Source organism: Primulina eburnea, chromosome 3 (assembly GCF_022965805.1).
Source record: "Primulina eburnea isolate SZY01 chromosome 3, ASM2296580v1, whole genome shotgun sequence".
In the NCBI taxonomy this organism is placed as follows: Eukaryota; Viridiplantae; Streptophyta; class Magnoliopsida; order Lamiales; family Gesneriaceae; genus Primulina; species Primulina eburnea.
In genome coordinates, this window is record NC_133103.1 from 313,218 (window position 1) to 329,371 (window position 16,154).

Consider the following 16,154-nt stretch of genomic DNA (forward strand, 5'->3'; position numbering starts at 1 on the left):
GACTCAACTGACGAAATGTTATCTAAGGACTTCGGGAAGGCTAATATGATTGAACTTCATGTATGACCAAAAGAATGTTTACATTGCTACCAAAAATATATCAAAGGTTTACCATACTAAAATATCAAGTGGACTAGATGAAAATAAATAAATAAAATAGCAAGTGAGATATAGCTTCAAAGCGACGCCGAATGGCTGGATTCTTCCTCTTGAAACCTTCACAACTATTGTTTTAGTACCTGCATCCCCAGAAAAGACAGATTCAGCTCTTCTACACTTTCGCCTGGAAAATCTACAGAGCAAGAATAAACTGAATTTAACGAAGAAAAGGATATTACAGAGTTTGATTAATTATTAGCCTCCAACCAAGCTCACGTTCTCTGAAACCCAAGAAAACAAGAAGTGCTCGGAATTGAAAATGCACCACCCATGCCATGTGTGAGAACCATCAGAGTAGCGTGAAGGCCAAAAATCACCACATTCTTAGAGAAAATAACATCCCGGGGATTCAACTAAAGAAATTCCAACTGATCAACCAGCTCTTGTAGATCTCCATCCCACTCTGGAGTTTCAGAACCCAAATTTTCCGCAACTATGTCTGTCTGTTTATCAACTGCAGAGACTTCTTCAGCGACGTCGAGAACTGTAAGGTCATCACCAAGCAACTTCTCCCATATTTCTTCTGTTGTAGGATTCAAACTGGCAACACCTGTGCAGGGTATTTTCTCTACAGAAGCATCATTTTCACCACTGCTCGATCCGTTGAACATCGCAGTGGAAAGCAATGTTTCCATTTTCAGTTCAATATCTTGAAACTTATCCTCGTCTTGGTCTTCTAGAAGATTCTCCGCGCTTTTACTCATGGTCAATCTCCTCTTTTGCCCAATTCCTATTCTCTTTGGATCTGTTAAATATTTGTCATGGTATTGCTGAAGGAACGCTGGACTACTAAAGGCTTTGGCAAGGAAACTCCTCATTTGCTGCTGTTTTGCCTCTGCACGGTGCATCCTTTCTTCCATTTCCAAGATTCGGTCCCTCGACTTCTGCTGCTGTTGTTTAAGCTTCACTATTTCTGCCATCAAAAGACTTCGGTCTATTTTCAGTATGTCAACCTCTTCCTCCGTTCCATATTGACCCAACTCTACACAAGAACCTTCACTTGGTTGAATAATGCTGCTTTGCACCACGTTTCGCCTCCTTTTGATGGTTTTCAAGAGATGTCTCTGTCCTCCCAAAAACCCTCCATTGGCAAATTCCCATCTATCTGGATCCACTTTTCTAAAACCCTGCAGATTTCAATATTTTAGTATCTTTGTAAAAATCAAACTAGTATGTGCTTCCAACTGATTAACATCAGAACCAGAGCGAAAAATCCATTGCAAGCATGTAAATTATCAAAATAAGCAAATATATTATTTTTCCCCTGCTTATAAAACCATTAGCTAGCCCATTGAACTACATGAAAAATTACATCGGTATATAGGCCTGAGAGAATCTTTCATTGAAAAAAAAGGTAATCCAATGGCTCAAGGCATAGATAACAGGTTTCAACCAACATATAATGATCAAACATGTTCCGCATGTTGGTTTCAAAAAATAAAACACAATATATGTGTGTGTGTGTGTTGCACATTTTGATTCATCACAGCGTTAAACTAAATGGAAAAACTCAAGTCAATTGGAGCTTACAGAATGCTAAAAGCAAAAACTTATGTAAAAGATTGTTCAGCAACCTTGTATGAATCTATGCAACCAATTTAGTAAATATAAAAAGCAAGACAGAAATTTGAGACCGAGTTCTTGAAGACACTTACATATGTGTTGAGTTGGCGAATGAAACTAGAGAAATTTTTATGCTTGAAGTATCTTGGAAGCAAAGAGGATGACAATTTATGAGCATCCCACACAATGAAGCTGTTCTTAGCATTGCTCCAAGAAATCACAGAATCAGTGGAAGAATCCTCAACCATTTCAAAGATCTTGATCAAGAATGGAGGTGGACCCATTTCATGCAGACCCTCAATCGGCCGTGGCGACGAAGGAGACGACGACGAACCACCTCCACCACCACCAACTCCGGCACTGGCGGTGTCACACTCCCCATCTGATATAGTTTTGACGCCTTCCATTGCCTTCAAGATCGAAACTTTCTCGAAATATCAGTCACTATAATTGAATTTTGAGTTTTGTAGATTCTAGTGAGAGTAACTTTTATAAGGGTGTGAAGTGCGGGAAAGAAAGTTCTCGAGATTTAGAGAACTATTGGATTTAATTTGTAGCGGGTTTGTCAGCACATAGAGTGGGCCTAGTGCTTCTTCGGGATTCCAACGTAGCTTGCTACAATTTAGGAAATAGTCTAGAACCTTCTAAATATTCAATTTCTAGAATTAGAAACTTCTTGAGATCAAGGGAATTATTAAATTATTTAATTAAAGCTGTAAAAAGGAAGATTTTGCTTGTCAGTATTTGTTTGGTGAAATAAGAGAATTGATAAAATTACAAAACAGAGTATTGTTAATGTAAAATTCCGGACCATTGGGTTGCAAAAAATTAAACTACTAATTTTTGTTTTGATTCCAACGATTTTTTAGATGCTGTATGCAGATAGGATCATGCATGGAAAAAACTCACACTAAAGTATTTTTAAAAGGAAATTAAAATTAACTTAAGTAAGAGGGAGATTACTAATAAATGAAAAAAGATTCAATTTTTTAAAAATATTATTAATTTTTTTATGACAAAATTAACAAAAGATGTAAATTCCAACAGGGCGGTGGACGAAAAAAACCCAAAGAAAATCTGTGGCAAACGCTCCTTCTGGGACAAATGCTTAACGCATGGGTCAATCAATAAAAGTGGTATATCATAAAACAAACATCAACAAAATGATATCACTTTTATGTGCCTCTGAATGAGATCTATATATATAGATATAACACCCATCAACTAGGATCCAAGCCAACCACCGATTGAACAAGACAAGTTTTTTACAAGTTTCCCTTGATCCACCAGACGTTTGACCATTTCTTCAACATGCTCGACCTATCTACACCCCTCAGTTTCAGTTCATGTCGCATTGCCAATAGGTACACATAATCATCGAATCAAACTCTGCCCCGCTGTTTTAGAGACAAGGTTCTGTTTCATCAACATTCTCATTTCCTCAACCCCACTCCAATTACCTCTTTCGGCATAAATATTGGACAACACTACATAGTTTCCTGAATTCCATGGTTCAAGATTAATAAGCTCCTTAACTGCACACTCAGCAAGCTTCATTTCGCCCTTTGCACGGCAAGCACTCAGCAATGCACCCCATATAGCGGCATTTGGCTTCATAGGCATCGTTTGCATCATTCCATATGCCTCCTCCACACAACCACTGCGACCAAGCAGATCCACCATGCACCCATAGTGCTCCAATTTCAGCTGAATATGATGATTCGTGACCATTGAAGAAAAGAAATCTCGACCTCTTTGCAGCAGGCCTGCATGGACACAACATGCTAAAACCCCAACAAATGTTGCATCATTTGGGCTTACGCTGTTATGATTCGTCATTCGTTCGAATAATTCAACTCCGAGTTCACCCTTTCCGTTGAGGGCCAAACCTGAAATTATTGAATTCCATGAGACTACATTTTTCCTAGGCATGTCCTCAAAAACCACGAGAGCTCTCTCAAGATCCCCACACTTGCAATAAAAATCGACCAGAGAATTGCCGATAGATACATATTCTTGATAAATGCCACTCGATTGAACAAAAGAGTGAACCCACTTTCCGATGTTGACTTCACCTAAACGAGCACATACTGGCAAAATTGTCACAACTGTCACCTCATCAGGTACAAATCCCTTATCCAACATTTCACAGAAAAGACCCAAAGCATCTGTAAGTCTCCCACTCTGCGCCAAGCAAGAGATTACTGTATTCCAAGAAACAATACTCTGCTGACCCATCTCCCTAAACAAACTCAACCCCATTTTCATATCTCCACACCTACAAAATCCACGAATTACCAAGTTCCAAGAGATCACATCCCGGCTACACATTTCATCAAACACCCTCTTCGCGTCCCTCATTCGCTCACAATTCACACACAACTCCAACAACCCAATTCTTATACTTCCAAATCTCTCGAACCCAAACACAAGAACTTCTTTGTAGACTCCTAGGCCCAATTTAACTTCCCGGAGATTGGCGCAAGCTTTGAGGAGAGGTGCAAATGTGAATTCATCAGGCGAAATGCCACGGCGTTTCATGTTGGAAAACATAGTTATGGAATCAATGAAAGGACCACAAAGGGAGTATCCTTTGATCACGGAGTTGAAGAGAAGGATGTTAGGATTAGGGGACTGAAGGAAAACACGATGTGCATAAGGCATTTTGTTAAGCGAAGAGCATATGGAAATGAAGTGGGAGAGGAGTTGGTTGGAGTAGTGGAGATGGTGACGAAGGAAGTATCCATGTATTTCTCCAAATCGGGTTCTAGTATGACGAGCATGGAGAAGGCGGAGAAGCTTCCGTTCCACCTCTTGCCTACTTCCTCGACTCATGGCATTTGGAGTAGTCAAGCTCCACTCTCAAAATTTGATAGGTAGCCTTATTCTCACAAAGCATGCTGTCCAAATGAAAGAGAGCCCTCGACTTTGAAACCTGACCATTGCAAGGGAAAATGTGGGAAAAGGAGTCACGGAAGAGTGAGTTTACTGAGAAAAAGGGAGTAAATGTAATTTATTTTTTTATCTTTTATTTAAAATTTGTTTGAAAACTAATTTTTTCATTAATATATTTTAATTTTATATATAATAAAATTTATAATTTAATTAAATAAAAAAATTTACTCGACTCAATTTTTCTATCTTTTTCGACTCAATATTCGATTTCATTTCATTCTTTATTTTCATAAAAAATATTTTTCTTCTCAACCTTTCATCCTCTCATTTTTTGACTAACAATTAACCACGAACAACAAATCAAAAAAAAAAATATCATATATTAAAAAAAAATTATTTTGAGATATAAAATTTATTAGGTCTCGTCAGTGTTTATGACCCATAATGAAGATATTCACCCTGGGTCGTGAAGCCATGGGTCGTGTCACGACCCACGGCTTCACGACCCTGGGTCGTGAAGCACAAGTCTTCACCACCCATGGGTCCTGAAGCACTTGTGCTTCACGACCCAACACTTTGAAGCACGAGATCCAGGGTGGTGACGTGAAGATTTCACGATCTATGGGTCGTGACACTGACACGATCCATTAATTTTAGATTTTTATAATTAATAATATTTGTTTTGTTTTAAATTTATATAACTAATAATCTTTTCGTTTGTTTTTTTATATATATTTACTTTCCCGTTAAACTTGGAAGGAATCAATTTTTTGAATGCAAGTTAACTTTAAAATCAAGATAAGTCGAGTTCTGTAAGAAGATTGTATCATTTTTAAATGAGAAAGAGATAAAATATTTGGTGCAGTACACTCAATTTGATAATTTAATTTTATGTGATAATTCAATCAAAACTGAGTCGAGGGTTATGACTCGTCACAAAATTGGGTCGAGATTATACTCGACCCACGCGACCCAAATTTGGTGGGTCGCATGGGTCGAGAAGCATAATTTTGGCTTCTCGACCCATAAAGCTTGCAATATCTATATATAATATATTGTAACAGATGGGTCGAAAAGCATATTATTATAAAATTTGTTAAAAATTTTAGTATAAATAAAATTTGTTAATATTTACATACAATAAACATTAATTTCATATATTTTGATATACATTCATTACATTAAAGTGAATATGTAATGAAATTTGTTATGAATTTTTTTAGTTCTATTATTATAAAATTTGTTAAAAATTTTAGTAGAATTATAAAATTTGTTAATGTTTATATACAATAAACGTTAATTTCATATGCTTCGATATACATTAATTAAAGTGAATATATAATGAAATTTGTTATGAATTTTTTTAGTTCTATTAATATAAAATTTGTTATGAATTTTAGTGGAATTATAAAATTTGTTAAGATTTTTAGTCGAGTATAAATTCAACCCACATTATTAGAATAAGAGATACATTATTCTACTTGTTATGAACTTTTTAACTAACATAATTAAATTATAACATATAACTAATGTTTACACAAATAGATTTTTTATATATACTTACGTTCTAATCATATATAAAGCGAATTATATATTATAAAACGATCAAAACTCAAAAATATCAAAATTGTCTACCCACTCGACCCAAACTCAACCCAAATTCTAAACCCCAAACAAAACCCTAAACCAAACCTCTAACATTATCACTCGACCCACTTTTTTTTTTTTTTTTTATTTAAAAAACGTAAAAAATAAAAAAAATTAGAAGTGTAGGTCGAGCATTCTTCATTTTTTTATTTTAAAAATTATTAAAAAAAAATTAGAAGTAGACGAGTGGGTCGAGCTCTTCTCAACCACTCTTCATTTTTTTTATTTTTTTTAAAAACTTTTTTGAAAAAAATAGAAGTAGAAGAGTCGGTCGTGCTCTTCTCGACCCACTCTTCCATTATTTTTTTTTAAAAAAAATTATTTTTAAAAAATACAAAAAATTAGAAATAGAAGAGTGGCTCACTCTTCAATTTTTTTTAACGAGCTAATTAATGATCTTATCTAACTAACATGTTCAACTCTTTTTTCTCGATTTAAAAAAGTCAAAATCTTTTTTATTTAATTAAATTTTAAATAGATCATATATTTTTTATTGACCCTCATTGCAAGCCATTGCAAGCCCGATGATCCACAACATCTGTATCTTTCCAATTTTTTTTCTTATGAATGAGCATTAATAGCCTATGCAAACATGTCATTTGGAGACGTTTTAAATTTATATAATTATTTCACAAGGAATTGATATTATTATGAAATTTTGGCAAAAAGTCGTTGATTTATTTTCGTAAGAGTGGACAGCATCATTCTTATTTAAAATAAAAATAATATTTTTAACATATTTTCATGAATTGATTCTGATCGAGGATATAATTTTTTTTTTTGCGATAAAATTTTCTTTTCATATTTTTACGAGTAATTATGGATTTTACAAATTTTAAGTTTTTCAATATTTGATCTATTTTTCCCTAACATTAGTTTAATTAAAATTCATATATTTAAATAATTGAGTTATGGAAATTGAATGTTAAATATTATATAGATATAGATTGGTTGAGTTTTTTTTTTTTTTTGCTTTAACCTAGTTTGAATCCTCTGTTTGGTTTATATTACAATGTTCTCGGGTCGGACTTTTCCAATCCGTGTTTCCAGATTTAGACAACAATTATTAATTAAGTATTAAAATTATCCATTTTCCCCTGGAGATTATTTTCGTCAACCCATATCCCCTACCGGTTCCGATCACCTCCGACCTCAACAATTTCCAATTGATCACTCAAAAGTTATAGTTTTGAAACTGCTTCACAAGGTACAGACGGAAAGATAGAAATATCATCATTTTTGGAAATAAAGATGGTGTTGCGACGTCTTCTCTATCAGGTCAGTTGGCGAAGTTTTAATCACTTAAATCCCATGTCTAATATTTATTTATATGAAATTAATTTAATTTTGCACGATTTAGCCCTACTGTTTATCGTTGTTGTTGAGAAATGCGTACGGCTGCAAAAGCCCTAATCTTGGAACTTTTCTTATGCGTTTCCCGTGACAAGTTGTGATTCTTTTTTTGGTTCTGTTTTAATTTGGTGCAAGATCTCTAGATTTAGCTGAGTCGATTGCTTTAGATTCGTGAGTTAGTGTGTATGTGTGTGTTTGTGTGTGGGGAAAGTAGTCTGGCTATTTTGGAAAGACAGCTGTTTGGAGGATGAATACATCGAACTTTTTTTAATGATTTAATCAGCATAATCTAGGCAATGTAAATAAAGATTCCAAGTCTGAGATTTGTCTCCCCCTTAGCTCCTTTTTTCTTCTCCTTTTTATTATCAGTATGTTGTTATCTGGTTTCAAGTGGTTCTTAGTGTGGCAGCTTATTTAATATTCAACTTGTTACCTGAATAGTGTATCAATTGAAGTGACCGCTTAATCACGTGTATCTTTCGGATGTTTGAGATTCAGCATGCTTCAACTTGTTGTTCTTGTTTGGTGATTCCCTGTGCATTGCTGTTGTAGGTAAAAAGGCAACAATGTCAACTGAGGCAATTTAGCAATTTAGCTGCTCGAAGTTACAGAACTCCACCATACACTAGAGGAGGTGGTAAATGACCTTTTTTTCCCAGCCAAGAACTTATGTTCAGCTCGTTGCAAATGTGTTAATATTCACTATTTTGCTTAAATTGATTGTGATGCTTTCTTCTTCACGACTTTGTCGAATGGTAGCACACGAAGTGCAGCATTTTAGGTTGATCGATTCAATTTAACTGGATTCTGATAATTGTGTACTCCTTAATGTTTGTTTTCTAGTATTTGTTTCTTGTGATTTTCGGTTGCATTATAGTAATACTTAGCTATGCTAATTGATCGTGAATGTGTAATATGATGATTATATCTCACCACATGTGTGGGTAACATGAACTTGGTTGTATCAGCATAAGAGTTGAATATGTAAATATTAATTGGCCTAGAATGAGCCAACTAGCTTTTTATCCATAGCTTGCATCATGTGTCAAATTGCACATCCTTGTATCCCATCAAAGCATTCAGGTTTTCCGACAAGCTCTGTTTACACTCGTGATACTTTTACTTATTATTTGTGCAATGATTATGTCTTTTATATCAACATAGTTTCCTTGTTCTGAACAAGATCATGCACGTCATGAAAACACTTGGGATTTGTAGGAACCTGACAATCCTGGGCCAGGGAGATGTCCCTTTTGAGATTGACTCAAAACTTATAAAAACCATTTGGTCAACGGAGTATAGAAGGGGAAAAGGTCTGTAGGTTATTAAAGACAGTGCCTATCCATGTCTTTTACGTGTTTTGAGTTCTAGTAGTGCCTCTTTATCCTCTTTTGTTCCAAATGCACTTTGAAATTAATTTAATCTACCGCAGCCTTATTTTGTTGTCATATTAACTTCATGACTAACGTGATTGATTTATCATAGAATATTCAGTAATGTCATGCTACTCCCTTGATTACAGTTGGTTCCTACCTAATATATTGCATTCATGCTTGTCACTCCTTAGTTTTCTCATGTAGTGCGCAAACTTTCTACTACCCCAGGAGCAGGTTCGATTGGAAGGCCCAATTACTTTAGCAGTCTAGCTCGTAGATTGCGTGAAACAGATGGATCAAGTGACGCTGCATATCTTAAGGAGCTATATCGTCGAAATGATCCGGAGTCAGTCATAAGGATGTTTGAGAGTGAACCTTCACTACACTCTAACCCAGCAGCTCTTGCTGAATACGTCAAGGCTTTGGTGAAGGTTGATAGGCTTGATGAAAGTGAGCTTCTCAAAACTTTGCACCGAGGTGAGAATCAATGAGAAAAATGTTTCCAATTGTAAGACTTGCTACTTTTGATGAATATATTCCTACCTCGGTATAGCTATATCGAATGAACTACTTCCCATTGTTTTGTAACTCCTCTTCTGTGATTACGGATTTTGTTTGTTTCTTGAGAACTTTTATTTTGACTGGGCTTTTTATGTAGGGATCTCGGGTGCTACTAGCTTGCAAGTAGATGAAGAAAGTGTTGGAGCACTTTCAGCTTTTAGAAATGTGGGAAAATCTTCCAAAGATGGAACTCTGGGTACTGCAAATGCACCTATACATATGGTGACTGCGGAAGGAGGGCACTTCAAAGAGCAGTTGTGGCGGACTGTTCGTGCTTTGGGTTTGTCGTTCCTTTTAATATCTGGTATTGGGGCTCTAATTGAGGATAGAGGAATCGGCAAAGGTTATGCAACCAGATTTCTTGGCATGTGATTCAGTTTTGTCTCTAATTAAATGATAAATAATATGCTTCTCATTTTCCTTACAGGGCTTGGTTTACATGAAGAAGTGCAGCCTAGTATGGAATCTAATACAAAGTTTAGTGATGTGAAGGGAGTTGACGAGGCAAAAGCTGAACTGGAAGAAATTGTTCACTATCTTCGCGATCCCAAGGTATTGACTTTATGGGTCTATTGTTTTGTAAACCCTCAAATACACACCCAAAAAAATTAATGAAGTACTTTTGAACACTATGCCATTTAAATGTTGGTTTGGACAATTGCATTTAACATGATGTCAAGGGATTTTACTTTAGCGCTTGTGTGTTTACTCCAAATAAGTTTTGTATATGGCTATACTTAGATGATTCTCTGAAATGGCTTTAGTTTTCCACTGCTTCCATGTTATGATGTTACCCGCATTGGCTTTCTTTATCCACTGCTACCATGATTCTATAAAATGGCTTTAGTTTTACACTGCTTCCGTGTTATGGTTTTACCTGCATTTGCTTTCTTTCTCCATTGCACAAATCTTTTCAACTCTTCAATGGGAGAAAGCATTTGGGGAGGGTTTGGTCGAGGGCGGATTTAGCGCTGGAATGAGTGTTGTTCGGACTATTTTTCATGGAATAAAAGCACTTGAAAATAAATAAGTTGTGCCACACCCTGCACCTTCATCCAATCGCGTCCTTCCTTTCTTGGATTTCTTAACAAACTCCTGTATATGGGTTTGCGAAAGGAATAGAAATATATATATATTCACTATAGCTAGCTTGTCATTGCAGCGTTTCACCCGTTTGGGTGGAAAGCTTCCAAAAGGTGTTCTACTGGTTGGCCCACCTGGCACTGGGAAGACAATGTTGGCAAGAGCTATAGCTGGAGAAGCTGGTGTGCCATTTTTCTCTTGCAGTGGGAGTGAATTTGAAGAAATGTTTGTTGGTGTTGGAGCTCGGAGGGTGAGAGATCTCTTTGCTGCTGCAAAAAAGAGGTCACCTTGTATCATTTTCATCGACGAGATTGATGCTATAGGAGGAAGCCGAAATCCAAAGGATCAGCAATACATGAAAATGACTTTAAATCAGTTGCTTGTTGAACTGGATGGATTCAAACAGAATGAGGGGATCATCGTGATTGCTGCTACTAATTTTCCAGAGTCGTTAGATAAGGCACTGGTGAGACCTGGGCGGTTTGATCGCCATATCGTTGTCCCTAATCCTGATGTTGAGGGCCGGAGGCAGATCTTAGAATCTCACATGTCGAAGGTAATTGCTTCCCGTGGAGATTGTTGTTTCTTGAGTACCATTGGAGTTTTTACCATGCATGGCTTTGACCGAGACTTTTTTTTAGCTCTGTGTGGTCTCACTTATTGGCAACTTAATGATGAAGTTAATGAGTTGCTGATAACATCCGTTTGATTTTAAATATCGGAAAATTCAATGCTTCAGTTTTCACACTGTCTTGTAGGTACTCAAGGCTGATGATGTTGATCTGATGATAATTGCAAGAGGAACACCGGGATTCTCAGGTGCCGATCTTGCAAACTTAGTCAATGTCGCTGCTCTGAAAGCTGCAATGGATGGTGCCAAAGCAGTGACCATGTTTGATCTAGAGCATGCGAAGGACAAAATTATGATGGGCAGCGAACGGAAATCAGCAGTTATTTCTGAAGAATCGCGGAAACTAACGGCATACCACGAGGGAGGACACGCCCTTGTAGCCGTTCATACGGATGGTGCGTTACCAGTACACAAAGCAACTATTGTTCCCCGAGGTATGGCTCTAGGTATGGTTTCCCAGTTGCCAGAGAAGGACGAAACGAGCATATCTCGTAAACAAATGCTCGCTCGTCTTGATGTTGCAATGGGTGGCAGAGTAGCTGAAGAGCTCATTTTTGGGGAAAGCGAAGTGACTTCAGGTGCGTCCAGTGATCTTCAGCAGGCAACAAACCTTGCTCGAGCAATGGTAACCAAGTACGGCATGAGCAAACAGGTGGGTGTCGTTACTCACAACTATGATGATAATGGTAAGAGCATGAGCACGGAAACTCGGCTCCTAATTGAGCAGGAAGTCAAGGAATTTTTGGAGAGAGCATACAACAATGCCAAAACGATTCTATCCACACATAACAATGAGCTTCACGCTCTCGCCAACGCATTGCTCCAGCATGAGACTCTTACAGGAAGTCAAATCAAGACTTTAATTAACCAAGTGAACTCTCAGCAAACTCAACAGCAGCAGATCATTGCAACACAGAACGGTAGTAATTCACAGTCCACAGCTCCCCCAACGACACCAAATGCAGCAGCTGCTGCTGCTGCGGCTGCTGCCGCCGCGGCTGCCGCTGCAGCTGCAACTGCAACTGCTGCAGCCAAAGCAAAAGGGATTGCCCCTGTAGGATCTTAGCATGCACGTGCTTCAATAGTAGCAGTCCTGGAAAGAAGAGCTTGTACTTGGAAGATTCTGGCCGAACTCGATTCAACAAAAAGTGCTTACTGGTATAGCAGTTATAATGTGCATATGCTTGGTTATTTGCATGAAATTTATTTGTCCTGTAAACAATAATTGCAGTTCGTATTCCTGCCAATGTGGCCATTTATATGTAGCCTTTATATGAAGGGAGAAATTCGTAAAGGCAAATGGCAATGAATACGCTTTGTCGAGAGTCGCCATGGAACTACTTTTATCCTCTTTGTTAACCTTGCAATCAACTTTTTACACTCTTTTAAAATTAGAATTGCATCAAACTTTTTTTTTAGAAACAATTACTGAATTACCAATTATATTTTGGACCAGTTCATTGACAACAATGTACAGAGACGATTTGCGCCGAATATGAACACAAAATCGCTGGTTCACAAATTATTTATTAAGCAGGTTTTTTAGAAGTGAAATTTCTTTAAATAAAACAAGGGGAAAGATTTTTAGAGAAAATTACCATCACTTTTGAACATTTTCCTAAATTATAATCCGAACAATTATTTCTTCCATCAAAACCGATTAGATTGTCATTGTGGCAGCTCCGTGAAAAATACTTTTTAGAAGAAAGTTAACTAATCTTATTTTTAAGAAAAATAAAAAACTGGTGAGTGATCGAAGACAATTCTTGAGTAGATTGGAATTTATGAAGAACTTGAAGAACCCTAAGTTTTCTTATCGATTTTCTAGCTCGGAAGGAGAATTGATTTACTCCCTCAATAAACAAAACAATAAAAACACAATGTAACGTGTCAATGATGACACGAACAAAACCCTCCAAAATTAGGTTAATACTGAAACAGGTCTGAGGTCTGATACTTACGTTCAACGGCCACCACCGAACAAATCCTGGAAACGATGAAGGCGCGCCGCGAGCCAGGAAATATACTAAATGAATTAACGGGTGCGTCTCCATCTAACAGTATATACTGCTGCTCCCAGTATTTTCTTTGCAAATTTTGTTTATGCAGCATGAATAAATATCATTGTACTTTGCTTCACAGCAATGGTGAGTGGAGTGAATGGGAAAAAGCGAAAATCGCACGCTCTTCATTTTATTGGGGTTTTTTGGATGATCTGTTTCTCGAATTTATTTGTAAATTGATGTGGGTTTGATTTGAAGCTCACGGATATGATCTTGTTTCGTACCTTTTCTCCTATGATTTTCTGAGTATTTTGAATTTATTTACTGAAGAAAAAAACCAGATTTTTTTTTTTTCATGTATGGGTCCTGTGATCATGGATAATTTTATGGGATTTAGTTAGTTGACTAATTTCTATTTCTTTTTTCACCGGTTATAGAGCTGAAGAGAGTGATTATACACAACAGTTATGGAGAGAATCTGATGGGGATATTGCATGAAACTAGGTCCGAGGAACTTGTAATTATATGCCATGGATTTCGATCCTCTAAGGTCTGTGAATCTTGTCAAATTGCACCATATCAAGGCTTCACTTTTTACAAAAATTTGTTCCTGTTTAATTGATTTGATTTTTGGATTTTTAATAGGATCGCATCCCAATGGCGAACCTTGCTTTTGCTTTTGAAAGAGAGGGGATCAGCGCTTTTCGCTTTGACTTTACCGGCAATGGGTAAGTGTTCGCTGATCAGGTAATCCAAGCAGGAAGGCATGAACGGTTTTGTGAATCTATGATGTATCTCTTCGTAATTGTTTGTGATGCTTTAGTTTATTTGAATGAAGCTGATTTGAGTTTTCGGTGTTGACATTTTAGTTGAGTTATTTTTTAATGAAGCATCTAATTGAAAGTGAAGTATAAGTACTTTGATACTTTCTAAAACAACTTATATGGTTAATAGACATGATACTTGACTGTGCTTTAGACATTATCTGTACTTACTTACCTTTTCCTGGGCAGATTGTCTATCTAAAACTTGTTCTTAGAAATAAAAATAAATAAATTCTATATGGATAGGAAGTATTTTCTACCATATTATCCCAAATTATTTTGTAATGGGAGTTTGATGCTCGAAGCTTCCATCATGTTATATTCATGTTAAAAAAATTCAAAATCTTGTCGGCATTCAGGGAGAGTGAAGGTTCATTTCAGTATGGAAATTACAACCGAGAAGCTGAAGATCTACGTGATGTGGTTAAGCATTTTCGTGCAGCGAAACGTTTTGTCACGGCAGTTGTTGGACATAGTAAAGGTAAGTTGCCTCCTACTAACTAACTGGTAAGGTTGCTTGAGGCGATGTTTATGCTTTCCGAATATTTTTTTCATGGAACTGCATAAAAAGATGCATGATTTGTGTTAAGTAGTAACAATTGCCCCGACTGCCTTGTTCATTCGCCTACGATGCATTCGGATGGCTCTATGGCTTAAAATATTTTAGTTGCATTTGGGCAAACAACTAGCTGTCAAGCACATGTTACTACATATGTCTTGACCACCCAGTATCTTACTTTGGACTAAATTTTTTTCTGCTTAAATTTGGTGATCATTAAATATTAATCAACTTCTTTGGTAATGGATGAGAATCTTACAGGAGGGAATGCTGTGCTTCTATATGCTTCGAGGTATAACTACGTAGAAACAGTAGTAAATATTGCTGGCCGCTTTAATTTAAGGAGAGGAATTGAAGGTCGCCTCGGTAAAGACTTCCAAGAAAAGATTAAGTTACATGGATTTATTGATGTTGTCAACCGAAAAGGTATGTATATTATGTTTTGTTTCCGTTCCACGTGATGGCTTATTTTTTACTTTTTTATTTTCGTAAGTTCTTTAGGAGAGATTGTATATCGTGTGAGTGAGGGAAGTCTGATGGACCGATTAAAGACGGATATACTTGCTGCATGCCGAACCATTCCACTAAGCTGCAGGTTGGAAATTATCGTGTTACTTGTACTTGATGACATATTTGATCTTACAATAAGTTGAACATTGTTTCATTCATATATCGATCTTAGCTTGGATTGACTGGATAATTAATATCGAGAAAATCATGCTTTCCAAACTATGCACGATCAATGTTATTAAAAGCTCGCAACACGTGCACCTCTCAACTCAAGTCTCGGTGAGGCTTAATCCTTGTACCTTGTCTCAAGGAGAGACCATGAAACGACAATCTTGTTACGCATTTAAGTTCAAGGGACCTCTTGAGCACACACCTCAAATGTGTTTGGGGTAAATCCAGAATGAAAAACAAGATAATCATTTGTGTGTGCTCATGGACTAATGAGTAAAATAATATGTTTCTCTTATTTGTAGGGTGTTGACAGTACATGGGACGGAAGATGAAATTGTACCGATCGAAGATGCTGTTGAATTATCAACCAAAATAAAAAACCATACTCTACATATAGTTGAAGGAGCAGATCACGAATACTCAAAACATCAGACGGAGTTAGCATCAATTGTTGTAGGCTTCGTGAAAAAGAAATCCATGCCTAAGCCAAACCCCACATCCTCTTGCCGCGGAAGTAGTAAAGCTTCGGGTTCTTGTCTCTAGTTTCTTCGTATATAAATACTAACTCTATTATTGAACATTGAAACACTTGTTTAAGAAATGGTTCTTCGTATTTTTTATGTGAGGATGAATGAATGTGGATCTCCTAAAAGGTAATGTATCAATAAAAGAAGAAATTTTCTCGATGTAGTAATAAAATGGACTGACAATTAAAACAAAATGGACAGGAAAAAAACTAACGTTGGAAAAGAAAAAAAAAAGCACTCTTTATTCGATGATAATGAATATAAATAAAAAAAAATTTGTTATGTGTCCGTA

General features: G+C 36.5%; 4 protein-coding genes across 14 annotated transcripts; 2 read left to right on the plus strand and 2 right to left on the minus strand.

Moving 5' to 3' along the window:
- Positions 1–17: 17 nt before the first annotated feature.
- On the minus strand, positions 18–2,732 carry LOC140825005 (heat shock factor protein HSF30-like). Of its 2 annotated transcripts, XR_012116567.1 has the most exons (3): positions 1,815–2,732; positions 339–1,286; positions 18–239 (listed from the first exon to the last, which is right to left on the minus strand). XR_012116567.1 is itself a non-coding variant. In XM_073186471.1 (2 exons), exons 1-2 carry the CDS (start codon positions 2,127–2,129, stop codon positions 513–515), a joined length of 1,089 nt encoding a protein of 362 aa, XP_073042572.1. In that variant the 5' UTR covers positions 2,130–2,732; the 3' UTR covers positions 18–512. The 2 variants fall into 2 exon arrangements, 1 of the variants encoding a protein (XP_073042572.1); XM_073186471.1 differs by having other exon boundaries at positions 18–1,286.
- Positions 2,733–2,842: 110 nt separating this feature from the next.
- On the minus strand, positions 2,843–4,660 carry LOC140825002 (pentatricopeptide repeat-containing protein At1g09190-like). Its single transcript, XM_073186468.1, has one exon. It carries the CDS (start codon positions 4,555–4,557, stop codon positions 3,097–3,099), a length of 1,461 nt encoding a protein of 486 aa, XP_073042569.1. The 5' UTR covers positions 4,558–4,660; the 3' UTR covers positions 2,843–3,096.
- Positions 4,661–7,339: 2,679 nt separating this feature from the next.
- On the plus strand, positions 7,340–12,621 carry LOC140824997 (ATP-dependent zinc metalloprotease FTSH 4, mitochondrial-like). Of its 6 annotated transcripts, none has more exons than XM_073186458.1 (7): positions 7,340–7,542; positions 8,170–8,254; positions 9,198–9,470; positions 9,652–9,897; positions 9,982–10,106; positions 10,717–11,193; positions 11,396–12,621. In XM_073186458.1, exons 1-7 carry the CDS (start codon positions 7,516–7,518, stop codon positions 12,332–12,334), a joined length of 2,172 nt encoding a protein of 723 aa, XP_073042559.1. In that variant the 5' UTR covers positions 7,340–7,515; the 3' UTR covers positions 12,335–12,621. The 6 variants fall into 6 exon arrangements, with proteins under 6 accessions (XP_073042559.1, XP_073042562.1, XP_073042564.1 ...); XM_073186461.1 differs by having other exon boundaries at positions 9,222–9,470; XM_073186463.1 differs by having other exon boundaries at positions 9,228–9,470.
- Positions 12,622–13,014: 393 nt separating this feature from the next.
- LOC140825006 (putative uncharacterized protein YDL057W) lies at positions 13,015–15,887 on the plus strand. Of its 5 annotated transcripts, none has more exons than XM_073186474.1 (7): positions 13,015–13,310; positions 13,709–13,821; positions 13,917–14,018; positions 14,455–14,576; positions 14,916–15,080; positions 15,156–15,249; positions 15,638–15,887. In XM_073186474.1, exons 2-7 carry the CDS (start codon positions 13,802–13,804, stop codon positions 15,876–15,878), a joined length of 744 nt encoding a protein of 247 aa, XP_073042575.1. In that variant the 5' UTR covers positions 13,015–13,310; positions 13,709–13,801; the 3' UTR covers positions 15,879–15,887. The 5 variants fall into 5 exon arrangements, 4 of the variants coding, with proteins under 4 accessions (XP_073042575.1, XP_073042573.1, XP_073042576.1 ...); XM_073186472.1 differs by having other exon boundaries at positions 13,017–13,310; positions 13,917–13,999; XR_012116568.1 differs by having other exon boundaries at positions 13,018–13,310; positions 13,917–13,999; positions 15,148–15,249; positions 15,638–15,726.
- The last annotated feature ends 267 nt before the right edge of the window (positions 15,888–16,154 follow it).